The following is a 19,600-nucleotide window of genomic DNA, read 5'->3' as shown; positions in this document are numbered from 1 at the left end:
CTCTCGGCGGGATCCTCTCTCTCTCTCTGCGGGATCCCCTCTCTCTCTCTCTGCGGGATCCTCTCTCTCTCTCTGCGGGATCCTCTCTCTCTCTCTCTGCGGGATCCTCTCTCTCTCTCGGTGGGATCCTCTCTCTCTGCAGGCTCCTCTCTCTCTCTCTCTGCGGGATCCTCTCTCTCTCGGCGGGATCCTCTCTCTCTGCGGGATCCTCTCTCTCTCTGCGGGATCCTCTCTCTCTCTCTGCGGAATCCTCTCTCTCTCTCTGCGAGATCCTCTCTCTGCAGGATCCCCTCTCTCTCTGCGGGATCCTCTCTATCTCTCTACAGAATCCTCTCTCTCTCTCTCTGCAGGATCCTCTCTCTCTCTCTCTCTGCGGGATCCTCACTCTCTGCGGTATCCTCTCTCTCTCTGCGGGATCCTCTCTCTCTGCGGTATCCTCTCTCTCTCTGCGGGATCCTCTCTCTCTCTGCGAGATCCTCTCTCTCTGCAGGATCCTCCCTCTCTGCGGGATCCTCCCTCTCTCTCTGCGTGATCCTCTCTCTCTCTCTCTGCGGGATCCTCTCTCTCTGCGGTATCCTCTCTCTCTCTGCGGGATCCTCCCTCTCTCTCTGCGTGATCCTCTCTCTCTCTCTCTGCGGGATCCTCTCTCTCTGCAGGAGCCTCTCTCTCTGCGGGATCCTCTCTCTCTCACCGCAGGATCCTCTCTCTCTCTCTGAGATCCTCTCTCTCTGCGGGATCCTCTCTCACTCATTGTACTGGATCCTCTCTCTCTCTCTGTGGGATCCTCTCTCTCTCTCTCTGCAGGATCCTCTCTCTCTCTGCAGGATCCTCTCTATCTCTGCGGGATCCTCTCACTCTGCGGGATCCTCTCTCTCTCTGCAGGATCCTCTCTCTCTCTCTCTGCAGGATCCTCTCCCTCTCGGCGGGATCCTCTCTCTCTCTCTGCGGGATCCCCTCTCTCTCTCTCTGCGGGATCCTCTCTCTCTCTCTGCGGGATCCTCTCTCTCTCTCTCTGCGGGATCCTCTCTCTCTCTCGGTGGGATCCTCTCTCTCTGCAGGCTCCTCTCTCTCTCTCTCTGCGGGATCCTCTCTCTCTCGGCGGGATCCTCTCTCTCTGCGGGATCCTCTCTCTCTCTGCGGGATCCTCTCTCTCTCTCTGCGGAATCCTCTCTCTCTCTCTGCGAGATCCTCTCTCTGCAGGATCCCCTCTCTCTCTGCGGGATCCTCTCTATCTCTCTACAGAATCCTCTCTCTCTCTCTCTGCAGGATCCTCTCTCTCTGCAGGATCCTCTCTCTCTCTCTGCAGGATCCTCTCTCTCTTTCTGCAGGATCCTCTCTCTCTCTCTGCAGGATCCTCTCTCTCTTTCTGCAGGATCCTCTCTCTCTGCGGGATCCTCTCTCTCTCTCTCTCTGCGGAATCCTCTCTCTCTCTCTGCGAGATCCTCTCTCTCTGCGGGATCTTCTCCCTCTGCAATATCCTCCCTCTCTCTCTCTGCGGGATCCTCTCTATCTCTCTACAGGATCCTCTCTCTCTCTCTGCGGGATCCTCTCTCTCTCTCTCTCTGCGGGATCCTCTCTCTCTCTCTGCGGGGTCCTCTCTCTCTCTCTGCAGGATCCTCTCTCTCTCTCTGCGGGATCCTCTCTCTCTCTCTGCAGGATCCTCTCTCCGCGGGATCCTCTCTCTCTCTCTGCAGGATCCTCTCTCTCTCTCTGCGGGATCCTCTCTCTCTCTCTGCAGGATCCTCTCTCTCTGCGGGATCCTCTCTCTCTCTCTCTGCAGGATCCTCTCTCTCTCTCTGCGGGATCCTCTCTCTCTCTCTGCGGGATCCTCTCTCTCTGCGGGATCCTCTCTCTCTCTGCAGGATCCTCGCTCTCTCTCTCTGCGGGATCCTCTCTCTCTCTCTGCGGGATCCTCTCTCTGTGCGGGATCCTCTCTCTCTCTCTCTCTGCGGGATCCTCTCTCTCTCTGCGGGATCCTCTCTCTCTCTGTGGGATCCTCTCTCTCTCTCGGCGGGATCCTCTCTCTCTGCAGGATCCTCTCTCTCTCTCTGCGAGATCCTCTCTCTCTGCAGGGTCCTCTCTCTCTCTCTCTGCGGGATCCTCTCTCTCTCTCTCTGCGGGATCCTCTCTCTCTCACTGCAGGATCCTCTCTCTCTCTCTGTGAGATCCTCTCTCTCTCTCTCTGCGGGATCCTCTCTCTCTCTGCGGGATCCTCTCTCTCTCTGTGGGATCCTCTCTCTCTCTCTCGGCGGGATCCTCTCTCTCTGCAGGATCCTCTCTCTCTCTCTGCAGGATCCTCTCTATCTCTGCGGGATCCTCTCACTCTGCGGGATCCTCTCTCTCTCTGCAGGATCCTCTCTCTCTCTCTGCAGGATCCTCTCTATCTCTGCGGGATCCTCTCACTCTGCGGGATCCTCTCTCTCTCTGCAGGATCCTCTCTCTCTCTCTCTGCAGGATCCTCTCCCTCTCGGCGTGATCCTCTCTCTCTCTCTCTGCGGGATCCTCTCACTCTGCAGGATCCTCTATCTCTCTCTGCAGGATCCTCTCTCTGTCTCTGCAGGATCCTCTCTCTCTCTCTGCGGGATCCTCTCTCTCTGCAGGATCCTCTCTCTCTCTCTGCGGGATCCTCTCTCTCTGCGGGATCCTCTCTCTCTGCAGGATCCTCTCTCTCTCTCGGCGGGATCCTCTCTCTCTGCGGGATCCTCTCTCTCTGCAGGATCCTCTCTCTCTCTCTGCGGGATCCTCTCTCTCTGCGGGATCCTCTCTCTCTGCAGGATCCTCTCACTCTCTCTGTAGGATCCTCTCACTCTCTCTGCGGGATCCTCTCTCTCTCTCTGTGAGATCCTCTCTCTCTGCAGGATCCTCTCTCTCTCTCTGCAGGATCCTCTCTCTCTCTCTCTCTGCGGGATCCTCACTCTCTGCGGTATCCTCTCTCTCTCTGCGGGATCCTCTCTCTCTGCGGTATCCTCTCTCTCTCTGCGGGATCCTCTCTCTCTCTGCGAGATCCTCTCTCTCTGCAGGATCCTCCCTCTCTGCGGGATCCTCCCTCTCTCTCTGCGTGATCCTCTCTCTCTCTCTCTGCGGGATCCTCTCTCTCTGCGGTATCCTCTCTCTCTCTGCGGGATCCTCCCTCTCTCTCTGCGTGATCCTCTCTCTCTCTCTCTGCGGGATCCTCTCTCTCTGCAGGAGCCTCTCTCTCTGCGGGATCCTCTCTCTCTCACCGCAGGATCCTCTCTCTCTCTCTGAGATCCTCTCTCTCTGCGGGATCCTCTCTCACTCATTGTACTGGATCCTCTCTCTCTCTCTGTGGGATCCTCTCTCTCTCTCTCTGCAGGATCCTCTCTCTCTCTGCAGGATCCTCTCTATCTCTGCGGGATCCTCTCACTCTGCGGGATCCTCTCTCTCTCTGCAGGATCCTCTCTCTCTCTCTCTGCAGGATCCTCTCCCTCTCGGCGGGATCCTCTCTCTCTCTCTGCGGGATCCCCTCTCTCTCTCTCTGCGGGATCCTCTCTCTCTCTCTGCGGGATCCTCTCTCTCTCTCTCTGCGGGATCCTCTCTCTCTCTCGGTGGGATCCTCTCTCTCTGCAGGCTCCTCTCTCTCTCTCTCTGCGGGATCCTCTCTCTCTCGGCGGGATCCTCTCTCTCTGCGGGATCCTCTCTCTCTCTGCGGGATCCTCTCTCTCTCTCTGCGGAATCCTCTCTCTCTCTCTGCGAGATCCTCTCTCTGCAGGATCCCCTCTCTCTCTGCGGGATCCTCTCTATCTCTCTACAGAATCCTCTCTCTCTCTCTCTGCAGGATCCTCTCTCTCTGCAGGATCCTCTCTCTCTCTCTGCAGGATCCTCTCTCTCTTTCTGCAGGATCCTCTCTCTCTCTCTGCAGGATCCTCTCTCTCTTTCTGCAGGATCCTCTCTCTCTGCGGGATCCTCTCTCTCTCTCTCTCTGCGGAATCCTCTCTCTCTCTCTGCGAGATCCTCTCTCTCTGCGGGATCTTCTCCCTCTGCAATATCCTCCCTCTCTCTCTCTGCGGGATCCTCTCTATCTCTCTACAGGATCCTCTCTCTCTCTCTGCGGGATCCTCTCTCTCTCTCTCTCTGCGGGATCCTCTCTCTCTCTCTGCGGGGTCCTCTCTCTCTCTCTGCAGGATCCTCTCTCTCTCTCTGCGGGATCCTCTCTCTCTCTCTGCAGGATCCTCTCTCCGCGGGATCCTCTCTCTCTCTCTGCAGGATCCTCTCTCTCTCTCTGCGGGATCCTCTCTCTCTCTCTGCAGGATCCTCTCTCTCTGCGGGATCCTCTCTCTCTCTCTCTGCAGGATCCTCTCTCTCTCTCTGCGGGATCCTCTCTCTCTCTCTGCGGGATCCTCTCTCTCTGCGGGATCCTCTCTCTCTCTGCAGGATCCTCGCTCTCTCTCTCTGCGGGATCCTCTCTCTCTCTCTGCGGGATCCTCTCTCTGTGCGGGATCCTCTCTCTCTCTCTCTCTGCGGGATCCTCTCTCTCTCTGCGGGATCCTCTCTCTCTCTGTGGGATCCTCTCTCTCTCTCGGCGGGATCCTCTCTCTCTGCAGGATCCTCTCTCTCTCTCTGCGAGATCCTCTCTCTCTGCAGGGTCCTCTCTCTCTCTCTCTGCGGGATCCTCTCTCTCTCTCTCTGCGGGATCCTCTCTCTCTCACTGCAGGATCCTCTCTCTCTCTCTGTGAGATCCTCTCTCTCTCTCTCTGCGGGATCCTCTCTCTCTCTGCGGGATCCTCTCTCTCTCTGTGGGATCCTCTCTCTCTCTCTCGGCGGGATCCTCTCTCTCTGCAGGATCCTCTCTCTCTCTCTGCGAGATCCTCTCTCTCTGCAGGGTCCTCTCTCTCTCTCTCTGCGAGATCCTCGCTCTCTCTCTGCGGGATCCTCTCTCTCTCTCTGCGGGATCCTCTCTCTCTGCAGGGTCCTCTCTCTCTCTCTCTGCGGGATCCTCTCTCTCTCTCTCTCTGCGGGATCCTCTCTCTCTCTCTGCGGGATCCTCTCTCTGCGGGGTCCTCTCTCTCTCTCTGCGGGATCCTCTCTCTCTCTCTGCGGGATCCTCTCTCATTCTACTGGATCCTCTCTCTCTCTGTGGGATCCTCTCTCTCTCTCTGCAGGATCCTCTCTATGTCTGCGGGATCCTCTCACTCTGCGGGATCCTCTCTCTCTCTGCAGGATCCTCTCTCTCTGCAGGATCCTCTCTCTTTCTCTGCAGGATCCTCTCTCTCTCTCTGCGGGATCATCTCTCTCTCTCTGCAGGATCCTCTCTCTCTCTCTGCAGGATCCTCTCTCTCTCTCTGCAGGATCCTCGCTCTCTCTCTCTCTGTGAGATCCTCTCTCTCTGTGAGATCCTCTCTCTCTGCGGGATCCTCTCTCTCTCTCTGCAGGATCCTCTCTCTCTCTCTGCGGGATCCTCGCTCTCTCTCTGCGGGATCCTCTCTCTCTCTCTGTGAGATCCTCTCTCTCTGCGGGATCCTCTCTCTCTCATTCTACTGGATCCTCTCTCTCTGCAGGATCCTCTCTCTCTCTCTCTGCGGGATCCTCTCTCTCTGCGGGATCCTCTCTCTCTCTCTCTCTGCAGGATCCTCCCTCTCTCTCTGCGGGATCCTCTCTCTCTCTCTGCGGGATCCTCTCTCTCTGCAGGATCCTCTCTCTCTCTCTCTCTGCGAGATCCTCTCTCTCTCTCTCTCTGCGAGATCCTCTCTCTCTCTCTCTCTGCGGGATCCTCTCTCTCTCATTCTACTGGATCCTCTCTCTCTGCAGGATCCTCTCTCTCTCTCTCTGCGAGATCCTCTCTCTCTGCAGGATCCTCCCTCTCTCTTTGCGGGATCCTCTCTCTCTCTCTGCAGGATCCTCTCTCTCTCTCTGTGAGATCCTCTCTCTCTCTCTGCGGGATCCTCTCTCTCTGCAGGATCCTCTCTCTCTCACTGCAGGATCCTCTCTCTCTCTCTGTGAGATCCTCTCTCTCTGCGGGATCCTCTCTCTCTCATTCTACTGGATCCTCTCTCTCTGTGGGATCCTCTCTCTCTCTCTCTGCAGGATCCTCTCTATCTCTGCGGGATCCTCTCTCTCTGTGAGATCCTCTCTCTCTGCAGGATCCTCTCTCTCTCATTCTACTGGATCCTCTCTCTCTCTCTGTGGGATCCTCTCTCTCTCTCTCTGCAGGATCCTCTCTATCTCTGCGGGATCCTCTCACTCTGCGGGATCCTCTCTCTCTCTGCAGGATCCTCTCTCTCTGCAGGATCCTCTCCCTCTCGGCGGGATCCTCTATCTCTCTCTGCGGGATCCTCTGCCTCTCTCTGCAGGATCCTCTCTCTCTCTGCGGGATCCTCTCTCTCTCTCTCTCTGCAGGATCCCCTCTCTCTCTCTGCAGGATCCTCTATCTCTCTCTGCAGGATCCTCTCTCTCTCTCTGCAGGATCCTCTCTATCTCTGCGGGATCCTCTCTCTCTCTCTCTCTGCAGGATCCCCTCTCTCTCTCTGCAGGATCCTCTCTATCTCTGCGGGATCCTCTCTCTCTCTCTCTCTCTGCAGGATCCTCTATCTCTCTCTGCAGGATCCTCTATCTCTCTCTGCAGAATCCTCTCTCTCTCTCTCTCTGCGGGATCCTCTCTCTCTCTGCGGGATCCTCTCTCTCTCTCTTTGCAGGATCCTCTCTCTCTCTGCAGGATCCTCTCTCTCTCTCTGCAGGATCCTCTCTCTCTCTGCAGGATCCTCTCTCTCTCTCTGCAGGATCCTCTCTCTCTCTGCGGGATCCTCTCTCTCTCTCTTTGCAGGATCCTCTCTCTCTCTGCAGGATCCTCTCTCTCTCGCTGCAGGATCCTCTCTCTCTCTCTGTGAGATCCTCTCTCTCTGTGAGATCCTCTCTCTCTCTGCGGGATCCTCTCTCTCTCTCTGTGAGATCCTCTCTCTCTGCGGGATCCTCTCTCTCTCATTCTACTGGATCCTCTCTCTCTCTCTGCAGGATCCTCTCTCTCTCATTCTACTGGATCCTCTCTCTCTCTCTGCAGGATCCTCTCTCTCTGCGGGATCCTCTCTCTCTCTCTGCGGGATCCTCTCTCTCTCTCTCTGCGGGATCCTCTCTCTCTCTGCAGGATCCTCTCTCTCTCTCTGCAGGATCCTCTCTCTCTCTCTGCGGGATCCTCTCTCATTCTCGGCGGGATCCTCTCTCTCTCTCTGCAGGATCCTCTCTCTCTCTCTGTGAGATCCTCTCTCTCTCTGCGGGATCCTCTCTCTCTCTCTGTGAGATCCTCTCTCTCTGCGGGATCCTCTCTCTCTCATTCTACTGGATCCTCTCTCTCTCTCTGCAGGATCCTCTCTCTCTCATTCTACTGGATCCTCTCTCTCTCTCTGCAGGATCCTCTCTCTCTGCGGGATCCTCTCTCTCTCTCTGCGGGATCCTCTCTCTCTCTCTGCGGGATCCTCTCTCTCTCTGCAGGATCCTCTCTCTCTCTCTGCAGGATCCTCTCTCTCTCTCTGCGGGATCCTCTCTCTCTCTCTGCAGGATCCTCTCTCTCTCTCTGCAGGATCCTCTCTCTCTCTCTGCAGAATCCTCTCTCTCTCTCTGCGGGATCCTCTCTCTCTGCAGGATCCTCTCTCTCTCTCTCGGCGGGATCCTCTCTCTCTCTCTGCAGGATCCTCTCTCTCTCTCTGCAGGATCCTCTCTCTCTCTCTGTGAGATCCTCTCTGTGAGATTCTCTCTCTCTCTCTGCGGGATCCTCTCTCTCTCTGTGAGATCCTCTCTCTCTGCGGGATCCTCTCTCTCTCATCCTACTGGATCCTCTCTCTCTCTCTGCAGGATCCTCTCTCTCTCATTCTACTGGATCCTCTCTCTCTGCGGGATCCTCTCTCTCTCTCTCTCTGCGGGATCCTCTCCCTCTCGGCGTGATCCTCTCTCTCTCTCTCTGCGGGATCCTCTCACTCTGCAGGATCCTCTATCTCTCTCTGCAGGATCCTCTCTCTGTCTCTGCAGGATCCTCTCTCTCTCTCTGCGGGATCCTCTCTCTCTGCAGGATCCTCTCTCTCTCTCTGCGGGATCCTCTCTCTCTGCGGGATCCTCTCTCTCTGCAGGATCCTCTCTCTCTCTCTGCGGGATCCTCCCTCTCTCTCTGCGGGATCCTCTCTCTCTCTCTGCGGGATCCTCTCTCTCTGCAGGATCCTCTCTCTCTCTCTCTCTGCGAGATCCTCTCTCTCTCTCTCTCTGCGAGATCCTCTCTCTCTCTCTCTCTGCGGGATCCTCTCTCTCTCATTCTACTGGATCCTCTCTCTCTGCAGGATCCTCTCTCTCTCTCTCTGCGAGATCCTCTCTCTCTGCAGGATCCTCCCTCTCTCTTTGCGGGATCCTCTCTCTCTCTCTGCAGGATCCTCTCTCTCTCTCTGTGAGATCCTCTCTCTCTCTCTGCGGGATCCTCTCTCTCTGCAGGATCCTCTCTCTCTCACTGCAGGATCCTCTCTCTCTCTCTGTGAGATCCTCTCTCTCTGCGGGATCCTCTCTCTCTCATTCTACTGGATCCTCTCTCTCTGTGGGATCCTCTCTCTCTCTCTCTGCAGGATCCTCTCTATCTCTGCGGGATCCTCTCTCTCTGTGAGATCCTCTCTCTCTGCAGGATCCTCTCTCTCTCATTCTACTGGATCCTCTCTCTCTCTCTGTGGGATCCTCTCTCTCTCTCTCTGCAGGATCCTCTCTATCTCTGCGGGATCCTCTCACTCTGCGGGATCCTCTCTCTCTCTGCAGGATCCTCTCTCTCTGCAGGATCCTCTCCCTCTCGGCGGGATCCTCTATCTCTCTCTGCGGGATCCTCTGCCTCTCTCTGCAGGATCCTCTCTCTCTCTGCGGGATCCTCTCTCTCTCTCTCTCTGCAGGATCCCCTCTCTCTCTCTGCAGGATCCTCTATCTCTCTCTGCAGGATCCTCTCTCTCTCTCTGCAGGATCCTCTCTATCTCTGCGGGATCCTCTCTCTCTCTCTCTCTGCAGGATCCCCTCTCTCTCTCTGCAGGATCCTCTCTATCTCTGCGGGATCCTCTCTCTCTCTCTCTCTCTGCAGGATCCTCTATCTCTCTCTGCAGGATCCTCTATCTCTCTCTGCAGAATCCTCTCTCTCTCTCTCTCTGCGGGATCCTCTCTCTCTCTGCGGGATCCTCTCTCTCTCTCTTTGCAGGATCCTCTCTCTCTCTGCAGGATCCTCTCTCTCTCTCTGCAGGATCCTCTCTCTCTCTGCAGGATCCTCTCTCTCTCTCTGCAGGATCCTCTCTCTCTCTGCGGGATCCTCTCTCTCTCTCTTTGCAGGATCCTCTCTCTCTCTGCAGGATCCTCTCTCTCTCGCTGCAGGATCCTCTCTCTCTCTCTGTGAGATCCTCTCTCTCTGTGAGATCCTCTCTCTCTCTGCGGGATCCTCTCTCTCTCTCTGTGAGATCCTCTCTCTCTGCGGGATCCTCTCTCTCTCATTCTACTGGATCCTCTCTCTCTCTCTGCAGGATCCTCTCTCTCTCATTCTACTGGATCCTCTCTCTCTCTCTGCAGGATCCTCTCTCTCTGCGGGATCCTCTCTCTCTCTCTGCGGGATCCTCTCTCTCTCTCTCTGCGGGATCCTCTCTCTCTCTGCAGGATCCTCTCTCTCTCTCTGCAGGATCCTCTCTCTCTCTCTGCGGGATCCTCTCTCATTCTCGGCGGGATCCTCTCTCTCTCTCTGCAGGATCCTCTCTCTCTCTCTGTGAGATCCTCTCTCTCTCTGCGGGATCCTCTCTCTCTCTCTGTGAGATCCTCTCTCTCTGCGGGATCCTCTCTCTCTCATTCTACTGGATCCTCTCTCTCTCTCTGCAGGATCCTCTCTCTCTCATTCTACTGGATCCTCTCTCTCTCTCTGCAGGATCCTCTCTCTCTGCGGGATCCTCTCTCTCTCTCTGCGGGATCCTCTCTCTCTCTCTGCGGGATCCTCTCTCTCTCTGCAGGATCCTCTCTCTCTCTCTGCAGGATCCTCTCTCTCTCTCTGCGGGATCCTCTCTCTCTCTCTGCAGGATCCTCTCTCTCTCTCTGCAGGATCCTCTCTCTCTCTCTGCAGAATCCTCTCTCTCTCTCTGCGGGATCCTCTCTCTCTGCAGGATCCTCTCTCTCTCTCTCGGCGGGATCCTCTCTCTCTCTCTGCAGGATCCTCTCTCTCTCTCTGCAGGATCCTCTCTCTCTCTCTGTGAGATCCTCTCTGTGAGATTCTCTCTCTCTCTCTGCGGGATCCTCTCTCTCTCTGTGAGATCCTCTCTCTCTGCGGGATCCTCTCTCTCTCATCCTACTGGATCCTCTCTCTCTCTCTGCAGGATCCTCTCTCTCTCATTCTACTGGATCCTCTCTCTCTGCGGGATCCTCTCTCTCTCTCTCTCTGCGGGATCCTCTCCCTCTCGGCGTGATCCTCTCTCTCTCTCTCTGCGGGATCCTCTCACTCTGCAGGATCCTCTATCTCTCTCTGCAGGATCCTCTCTCTGTCTCTGCAGGATCCTCTCTCTCTCTCTGCGGGATCCTCTCTCTCTGCAGGATCCTCTCTCTCTCTCTGCGGGATCCTCTCTCTCTGCGGGATCCTCTCTCTCTGCAGGATCCTCTCTCTCTCTCTGCGGGATCCTCTCTCTCTGCGGGATCCTCTCTCTCTGCAGGATCCTCTCTCTCTCTCTGCGGGATCCTCTCTCTCTGCGGGATCCTCTCTCTCTGCAGGATCCTCTCACTCTCTCTGTAGGATCCTCTCACTCTCTCTGCGGGATCCTCTCTCTCTCTCTGTGAGATCCTCTCTCTCTGCAGGATCCTCTCTCTCTCTCTGCAGGATCCTCTCTCTCTCTCTCTGCTGGATCCTCTCTCTCTCTCTGCAGGATCCTCTCTCTCTCTCTGTGAGATCCTCTCTCTCTGTGAGATCCTCTCTCTCTCTCTGCAGGATCCTCTCTCTCTCTCTGCAGGATCCTCTCTCTCTCTCTCTGCAGGATCCTCTCTCTCTCTCTCTGCAGGATCCTCTCTCTCTCTGCGGGATCCTCTCTCTCTCTGTCTGGGATCCACTCTCTGTGCAGGATCCACTCTCTCTCTCTCTCTCTGCGGGATCCACTCACTCTCTCTGCAGGATCCCCTCTCTCGCTGCGGGATCCTCTCTCTCTCTCTCTGCGGGATCCTCTCTCTCTGCTGGATCCACTCTCTCTCTGCAGGATCCTCTCTCTCTCTCTGCGGGATCCTCTCTCTCTGCGGGATCCTTTATCTCTCTGCAGGATCCTTTCTCTCTCTGCGGGATCCACTCTCTCTCTCTGCTGGATCCTCTCTCTCTCTCTGCTGGATCCTCTCTCTCTCTCTGCAGGATCCTCTCTCTCTCTCTGCGGGATCCTCTCTCTCTCTCTCTCTGCAGGATCCTCTCTCTCTCTCTGCAGGATCCTCTCTCTCTCTCTGCAGGATCCTCTCTCTCTCTCTGCGGGATCGTCTCTCTCTCTCTCTGCAGGATCCTCTCTCTCTCTCTGCGGGATCCTCTCTCTCTCTCTCTGCAGGATCCTCTCTCTCTCTCTGCGGGATCCTCTCTCTCTCTCTGCAGGATCCTCTCTCTCTCTCTGCAGGATCCTCTCTCTCTCTCTGCAGGATCCTCTCTCTCTCTCTGCAGGATCCTCTCTCTCTCTCTGCAGGATCCTCTCTCTCTCTCTGCAGGATCCTCTCTCTCTCTCTGCAGGATCCTCTCTCTCTCTCTGCAGGATCCTCTCTCTCTCTCTCGGCGAGATCCTCTCTCTCTCTCTGCAGGATCCTCTCTCTCTCTCTGCAGGATCCTCTCTCTCTCTCTGTGAGATCCTCTCTGTGAGATTCTCTCTCTCTCTCTGCGGGATCCTCTCTCTCTCTCTGTGAGATCCTCTCTCTCTGCGGGATCCTCTCTCTCTCATCCTACTGGATCCTCTCTCTCTCTCTGCAGGATCCTCTCTCTCTCATTCTACTGGATCCTCTCTCTCTGCGGGATCCTCTCTCTCTCTCTCTCTCTCTGCGGGATCCTCTCTCTCTCTCTGCAGGATCCTCTCTCTCTCTCTGCAGGATCCTCTCTCTCTCTCTCTGCTGGATCCTCTCTCTCTCTCTGCGGGATCCTCTCTCTCTCTGCAGGATCCTCTCTCTCTCTCTCTGCTGGATCCTCTCTCTCTGCGGGATCTTCTCTCTCTGCAGGATCCTCTCTCTCTCTCTCTGCAGGATCCTCTCTCTCTCTCTCTGTAGGATCCTCTCTCTCTGCAGGATCCTCTCTCTCTCTCTGCAGGATCCTCTCTCTCTCTCTGCAGGATCCTCTCTCTCTCTCTGCGGGATCGTCTCTCTCTCTCTCTGCAGGATCCTCTCTCTCTGCAGGATCCTCTCTCTCTCTCTGCGGGATCCTCTCTCTCTCTCTCTGCAGGATCCTCTCTCTCTCTCTCTGCAGGATCCTCTCTCTCTGCAGGATCCTCTCTCTCTCTCTGCTGGATCCTCTCTCTCTCTCTGCTGGATCCTCTCTCTCTCTCTGCAGGATCCTCTCTCTCTCTCTGCGGGATCCTCTCTCTCTCTCTCTCTGCAGGATCCTCTCTCTCTCTCTGCAGGATCCTCTCTCTCTCTCTGCAGGATCCTCTCTCTCTCTCTGCGGGATCGTCTCTCTCTCTCTCTGCAGGATCCTCTCTCTCTCTCTGCGGGATCCTCTCTCTCTCTCTCTGCAGGATCCTCTCTCTCTCTCTGCAGGATCCTCTCTCTCTCTCTGCAGGATCCTCTCTCTCTCTCTGCAGGATCCTCGCTCTCTGTAAGACCCCTTGACCATATATGTAGATAACACTCACTTTTAGTGTGGTGACCTGAGCACACTTTGCTCGGAGGCTGTGGTTGGTGGTTTTTGCCTCATTCAGCTCTTCCTGCAGCCTCTGGACATGCTGCTGCAGGTTTGAAAGGGCCTTGCCCCTTTCCCCATGTGCAGCCAGACTCTCCAAGCCCGATGACCTCGCCTCTAACCGCTCCAGCTTGGCAGTCAGGACCTCGATCTGTTGTTTGCTGTTCCCCAGCTTCTCTCTTTGATAAGTCACCTGTCAGACAGCAAGGTGATGACGTGACTGACACAAGCAGAATATTGCAGAATTGCCAACACAGAAACTAGCCACTCAGTACAACCAGCTCCTCCTATCATTACCTTGCACAGAAACAAATAGTCTGAATCAAGTTTACCCATTTTACCGACTTTTCTATAAAAGCAAATTACTGCGGATGCTGGAATCTGAAACGAAAGAGAAAATGCTGGAAAATCTCAGCAGGTCTGGCAGCATCTGAAGGGAGAGAAAAGAGCTCAACGTTTCGAGTCCGATGACCCTTTGTCAAAGCTAACAGACCGAGAAAGTGGGAAATATTTATACTGTGGAGTGAGAATGAAAGATGAAAAAAGATTCGCACTCCACAGTATAAATCAGGATGGTGTGTGACTTGGAGGGGAACCTCCAGGCGGTGGGGTTCCCAGGTATCTGCTGCCCTTGTCCTTCTAGATGGTAGTGGTCACAGAACTGGAAAGTGATATCCAAGGAGCCTGGAAGAGTTGCTGGTGTGTATCTGTGTGTCAGTGGCGAAGAGGTGAGCGGTTAATCTGGTCGATGTGCCAATCAAACGGGCTGCTTTGTCCTGGATGGTGTTGAGATTCTTGAGTGTTGTTGGAGCTGCGCTCATCCAGGCAAGTGGAGAGTATTCCATTACACTCCTGACTTGTGCCTTGTAGATGGTGGACAGGCTTTGGGGGGGTCAGGAGGTGACTGACTGTCAGCTATGTCTTTCACAGACTTCCGGGTGCGGCGATGACCAGCTAGGTCGCACGTTTCGGCAGCTCCCGTTGGAACGGACTTTTGGGCTCTTAATAGGAGCCCCAACGGCAATTTAAACGGCCAAAAACACTGTGCGGTAAACCAGAAGGGAATCCCCCCGGACACGCATGGAAAAAGGAGAGGATAGCGGCCGGATTGCGGAGGATCCTCTGGAGCAGCGGCAAGGAAGGGAAGCTCGAAGCAAGATGGCGTCGGAAGGTGGCCGTTTGTTATGGGGCCCGGACCAACAAGAGTTCCTGCGGCGCTGTGTGGAAGAGCTGAAGAAGGAGTTGAAGAAGGAAGTGTTGGCCCCGATATTACAGGTGATTGAAGGGCTAAAGGAGGAGCAGAGGACCCAAGAGCTGGAGCTTCAGGTCGTGAAGGCAAAGACTGCTGAAAACGAGGATGAAATACAGGGCCTGGTGGTGAAGACAGAGACGCACGAGGCACAGCACAAAAGGTGTGTGGAAAGGCTGGAAGTACTGGAGAATAACTCGAGGAGGAAGAATTTAAGAGTCCTGGGTCTTCCCGAGGGCGCAGAGGGGGCGGACGTCGGGACATATGTGAGCACGATGCTTCACTCGCTAATGGGATCGGAGGCCCCGACGGGCCCTTTGGAGGTGGAGGGAGCTTATCGGGTTCTGGCGCGAAGACCAAAGGCAGGAGAAATACCTTGAGCCATAGTGGTGAGGTTTCTCCGCTACAATGACAGAGAGACGGTCCTCAGATGGGCGAAGAAAACTCGGAGCTGTAGGTGGGAGAACGCGGTGATCTGCGTCTACCAGGATTGGAGTGCGGAGGTGGCGAGAAGGAGGGCAAGTTTCAATCGGGCTAAGGCGGTGCTTCACAAAAAGAAGGTCCAATTTGGAATGTTGCAACCGGCGAGACTGTGGGTCACACACCAAGGGAAGCACCACTACTACGGCAGAAGAGGCGTGGACATTCATTGTGGACGAGAAGCTGGAATAGTCTGGCGAGAGAAAGAGCTTCTGGGACAAAGTGGTGGGGTGATAATGTGGGGCGAGGAAGGGGAAAGGGGGCGGTGGGGATGATTTTTCAATTTGTTAATTCTATGATCCTGTAACTTTACTAACTTTTCTCTCTTCCCCATGTTGGGGGGGGGGAGTATGAGGAACTGTGGGCGCCGGTGGGACGGAAAGGGGAAGGAGAAGGGAAATGCGCCATTAGGGGCGGGGCCGAGTGGGAAACGCGGGCTTTGCTCCCGTGCTATGGTAATTGTGGTGGGAACAGGGACACAGGAAGGAGGGGGCCTCGCACAGTGGGGGCCGAGGGCAAGGGGAGAAGCCGAGGTCAGCCAGAGTTCGCTGACTTCTGGGAGCAACATGGGGGGTGCAACTGCGCTAGAGGGGGATATAGCGGAGGGGGGGGGTAACTGGGTTGCTGCTGCTAAGGAGAAGGGGGAGCTGTTATGGGACGGGGTGGTCGAGACGGGGGGGCACCGTCGGTGGGATATACAGGTACGTGGGAACCGGGTGAGGAGCTGGGTTAAAAAAGGGGATGGCTAGTCGACGGGGGGGGGGGGGGGTAAAGAGCCCCCCAACCCAGCTGATCACGTGGAATGTGAGAGGGCTGAACGGGCCGATTAAAAGGGCGCGGGTACTCGCACACCTAAAGAAATTAAAGGCAGATGTGGTTCTGTTGCAGGAGACGCACCTGAAATTGACAGATCAGGTAAAGGATGGGTGGGACAGGTGTTTCATTCAGGTTTAGATGCGAAGAATAGAGGGGTGGCTATATTAGTGGGGAAATGGGTACTGTTTGAGGCAAAGACCATAGTGGCGGACAGTGGGGGTAGATATGTGATGGTGAGTGGCAGATTGCAAGGGGAGGCAGTGGTTCTGGTGAACGTATACGCCCCGAACTGGGATGATGCAAATTTTATGAGGCGTATGTTGGGGCGTATCCTGGACCTGGAAGCGGGAAAGTTGGTAATGGGGGGGAGACTTCAATACGGTGCTTGATCTAGGGCTGGACCGGTTGAGGTCCAGGACCGGGAGGAGGCCGGCAGCGGTGGAGAGGAAAAAGAACAGCACCCACTCTGGAGAATGGATATGGGCTTATTGGCGGATGAGGGGGTATGTCGAAGGGTGAGGGGGTGTATCGAAAGGTACTTAGAGCTTAATGACAACGGAGAGGTTCAGGTGGGAGTGGTCTGGGAGGCAGTGAAGGCGGTGGTCAGAGGGGAACTGATATCCATAAGGGCACATAAAGGGAAGCAAGAGGGTAAAGAAAGGGAGCGATTGTTGAGAGAACTTCTGAGGGTGGACAGGCAATATGCAGAGGCACCGGAGGAGGGACTGGACAGGGAAAGACAAAGGTTACATGTGGAATTTGACCTGCTGACCACGGGTAAGGCAGAGGCACAGTGGAGGAGGGCACAGGGTGTACAGTATGAGTATGGAGAGAAGGCGAGTCGGCTACTGGCCCACCAATTGAGGAAGAGGGGAGCGGCGAGGGAGATAGGTGGGGTGAGAGATGAGGAGGGAGAGATGGAACGGGGAGCGGAGAGAGTGAACGGGGTGTTCAAGGCATTCTATGAGAGGTTATATAAGGCTCAGCCCTCGGAAGGGAAGGAGGGAATGATGTGTTTCCTGGATCAACTGGAATTCCCGAAGGTGGAGGAGCAGGAGAGGGCGGGACTGGGAGCACAGATTGATGTGGAGGAGGTGGTAAAAGGGATTGGGAGCATGCAGGCGGGGAAGGCCCCGGGACCGGATGGATTTCCGGTGGAATTTTATAGGAAATACATGGACCTACTGGCCCCGCTTTTGACGAGAACCTTTAATGAGGCCAGGGAAAGGGGGAAGTTGCCCCCGACTATGTCGGAGGCGACGATATCGCTACTTTTGAAGAAGGAAAAAGACCCGCTGCAGTGTGGGTCCTACAGGCCCATTTCCCTTTTAAACGTAGATGCTAAGCTCCTGGCCAAGGTGATGGCGACGAGGACAGAGGACTGTGTCCCGGGGGTGGTCCACGAGGATCAAACTGGGTTCGTTAAGGGGAGACAGTTTAACACGAACATACGGAGGCTGCTAGGGGTGATGATGATGCCCCCACCAGAGGGGGAGGCGGAGATAATGGTGGCGATGGACGCCGAGAAAGCATTCGACAGAGTGGAGTGGGATTATCTGTGGGAGGTGCTGAGGAGATTTGGTTTTGGAGAAGGGTTTATTGGATGGGTACAGCTGCTATATAGGGCCCCGGTGGCGAGTGTGGTCACGAACAGGCAGAGGTCTGACTACTTCCGTCTTTATAGAGGGACGAGGCAGGGGTGTCCCCTGTCTCCGTTACTGTTTGCATTGGCGATTGAGCCCCTGGCCATAGCACTGAGGGGCTCCAGGAAGTGGAGGGGAGTACTCAGGGGAGGAGAAGAACACCGGGTATCATTGTATGCAGATGATTTATTGCTGTATGTTGCGGACCCAGTGGAGGGGATGCCTGAGATAATGCAGACACTCAGGGAGTTTGGGGAATTCTCGGGGTACAAATTGAATATGGGGAAGAGTGAGTTGTTTGTGGTGCATCCGGGGGAGCAGAGCAGGGGAATAGATGATTTACCGCTGAGGAAGGTAACAAGAGATTTCCGGTACTTAGGGATTCAGATAGCCAGGATTTGGGGAACCTTACATAGGCTTAATCTAACACGATTGGTGGAACAGGTGGAGGAGGATTTTAAGAGATGGGGCATGGTGCCCCTGTCACTGGTGGGTAGGGTGCAGGCGGTCAAAATGGTAGTCCTCCCGAGATTCCTTTTTGTGTTTCAGTGCCTCCCGGTGATAGTCACGAAGGCTTTTTTCAAGAAAATCGAGAAAAGTGTCATGAGTTTTGTGTGGGCTGGGAAGACCCCGAGAGTGAGGAGGGTTTTTTTGCAGCGTAGCAGGGATAGGGGGGGGACTGGCACTACCGAGCTTAAGGGAGTACTACTGGGCCGCCAATATCTCAATGGTGTGTAAGTGGATGGGAGAAGGGGAGGGAGCGGCGTGGAAGAGATTGGAGATGGCGTCCTGCAAAGGAACCAGCCTACAAGCACTGGCGACGGCGCCGTTGCTGTTCTCCCCGAAGAAATACACCACAAGTCCAGTGGTGGTGGCAACACTGAAAATTTGGGGGCAGTGGAGACGGCATAGGGGAAGGACGGGAGCCTCGGTGCGGTCCCCGATAAGAAATAATCATAGGTTTGTCCCGGGGAGAATAGACGGGGGATTTGGAGCATGGCAGAGAGCTGGGATTGTGCAACTGAGGGATCTGTTCTTAGACGGGACGTTTGCGAGTCTGGGAGCGCTGATGGAAAAATATGGGTTGCCCCAAGGGAATGCATTTCGATACATGCAACTGAGGGCTTTTGCGAGGCAACAGGTGAGTGAATTCCCGCAGCTCCCGACGCAGGAGGTTCAGGATAGAGTGATCTCAGGGACATGGGTGGGGGATGGTAGGGGGTCGGATATATACAGGGAAATGAGGGACGAGGGGGAGATCATGGTGGATGAGCTGAAGGGGAAATGGGAAGAAGAGCTGGGGGAAGAGATCGAAGAGGGGCTGTGGGCAGATGCCCTACGTAGGGTAAACTCTTCGTCCTCGTGCGCCAGGCTAAGCCTGATACAATTCAAGGTTTTACACAGGGCACATATGACTGGAGCAAGGCTCAGTAAATTTTTTGGGGTAGAGGATAGGTGTGGGAGATGCGCGAGAGGCCCAGCCAACCACACCCACATGTTTTGGTCATGCCCGGCACTGCAGGGGTTCTGGGTGGGGGTGGCAAATGTGCTTTCGAAGGTGGTGGGAGTCCGGGTTGAGCCAAGCTGTGGGGGGGGGTTGGCTATATTTGGGGTTGCAGAAGAGCCGGGAGTGCAGGAGGCGAGAGAGGCTGATGTTTTGGCCTTTGCGTCCCTAGTAGCCCGTCGAAGGGTGTTGCTTATGTGGAAGGAAGCCAAACCCCCGGGCGTGGAGACCTGGATAAACGATATGGCAGGGTTTATAAAACTAGAACGGATAAAGTTTGTATTAAGGGGTTCGGCTCAAGGGTTCACCAGGCGGTGGCAACCGTTCATTAACTACCTCGCAGAACGATAAAGGAGATGGGAAGGTAACAGCAGCAACCCAGGGGGAAGGGGGGAGGGGAGGGCTCGGGAGGGTCCTCAGAGGTGTTTTTGTATAGATATTTGTACTTGGCTATGTATATTGGACTGTTTGATCTTATTATCGGGGAGAGTTATTATTTTTGTTCTGGCAGTTGCCGTTTAGTTTATAAATTTATTTATTTGTTAAAAACGGTCACTGTTATTTATATTGTTTTATTGTAAAAAGGGAAAAACCTTTGTATTGTTTTGTTTGGCTGAAAAATTTGAATAAAATATTTTTTTTTTAAAAAGCTATGTCTTTGACAGCTCAGGCAACTTGGTCAGTAGTGGTGCTACTAGCCAGGCTTGGTGCTGTTTTTTCCAAGTAGTTTTCAACATTTAACAGACACCTGATTCATCAAATGAGTGATGAGTCTTCCTGACAAAATGTGTAATAAGAAAGGAACCATTGCTGATCTAGTTGTGCGAGACCTCTTGGGGATGAGTGACCATAACATGATCGAATTTTTCATCAAGGTGGAGAGTGACGTAGTTGATTCTGAAACTCGGGTCCTAAATCTAAATAAAGGAAAATACGATGATATGAGGCGGGTTGACTGTGATGGATTGGGGGAACGTTACTTAAATGGATGACAGGGATTGGGAATGGCAAACATTCGCGAAGTGCATGTGGGATCTAACCCACTCGCCTTGGGGACCTCGGGCGAGTGCAGTTCA

At 54.8% G+C, this 19,600-nt stretch overlaps 1 protein-coding gene across 1 annotated transcript in view; it reads right to left on the bottom strand.

Annotated features, from left to right (window-relative positions):
- LOC140407937 (coiled-coil domain-containing protein 170-like) overlaps nt 1-19,600 on the bottom strand; it is a 118,784-nt gene that overhangs the window by 26,646 nt on the left and 72,538 nt on the right. The window contains exon 10 of the mRNA XM_072495126.1: nt 12,786-13,025. Coding sequence (XP_072351227.1) covers nt 12,786-13,025 — 240 coding nt within the window. The remainder of the gene's footprint in view (nt 1-12,785; nt 13,026-19,600) is intronic.

This window comes from Scyliorhinus torazame, chromosome 2 (assembly GCF_047496885.1).
Source record: "Scyliorhinus torazame isolate Kashiwa2021f chromosome 2, sScyTor2.1, whole genome shotgun sequence".
NCBI classification, from domain to species: Eukaryota; Metazoa; Chordata; class Chondrichthyes; order Carcharhiniformes; family Scyliorhinidae; genus Scyliorhinus; species Scyliorhinus torazame.
The sequence above is the reverse complement of the archived record's forward strand: the minus strand, read 5'-3'. Positions and strand labels throughout refer to the sequence as shown.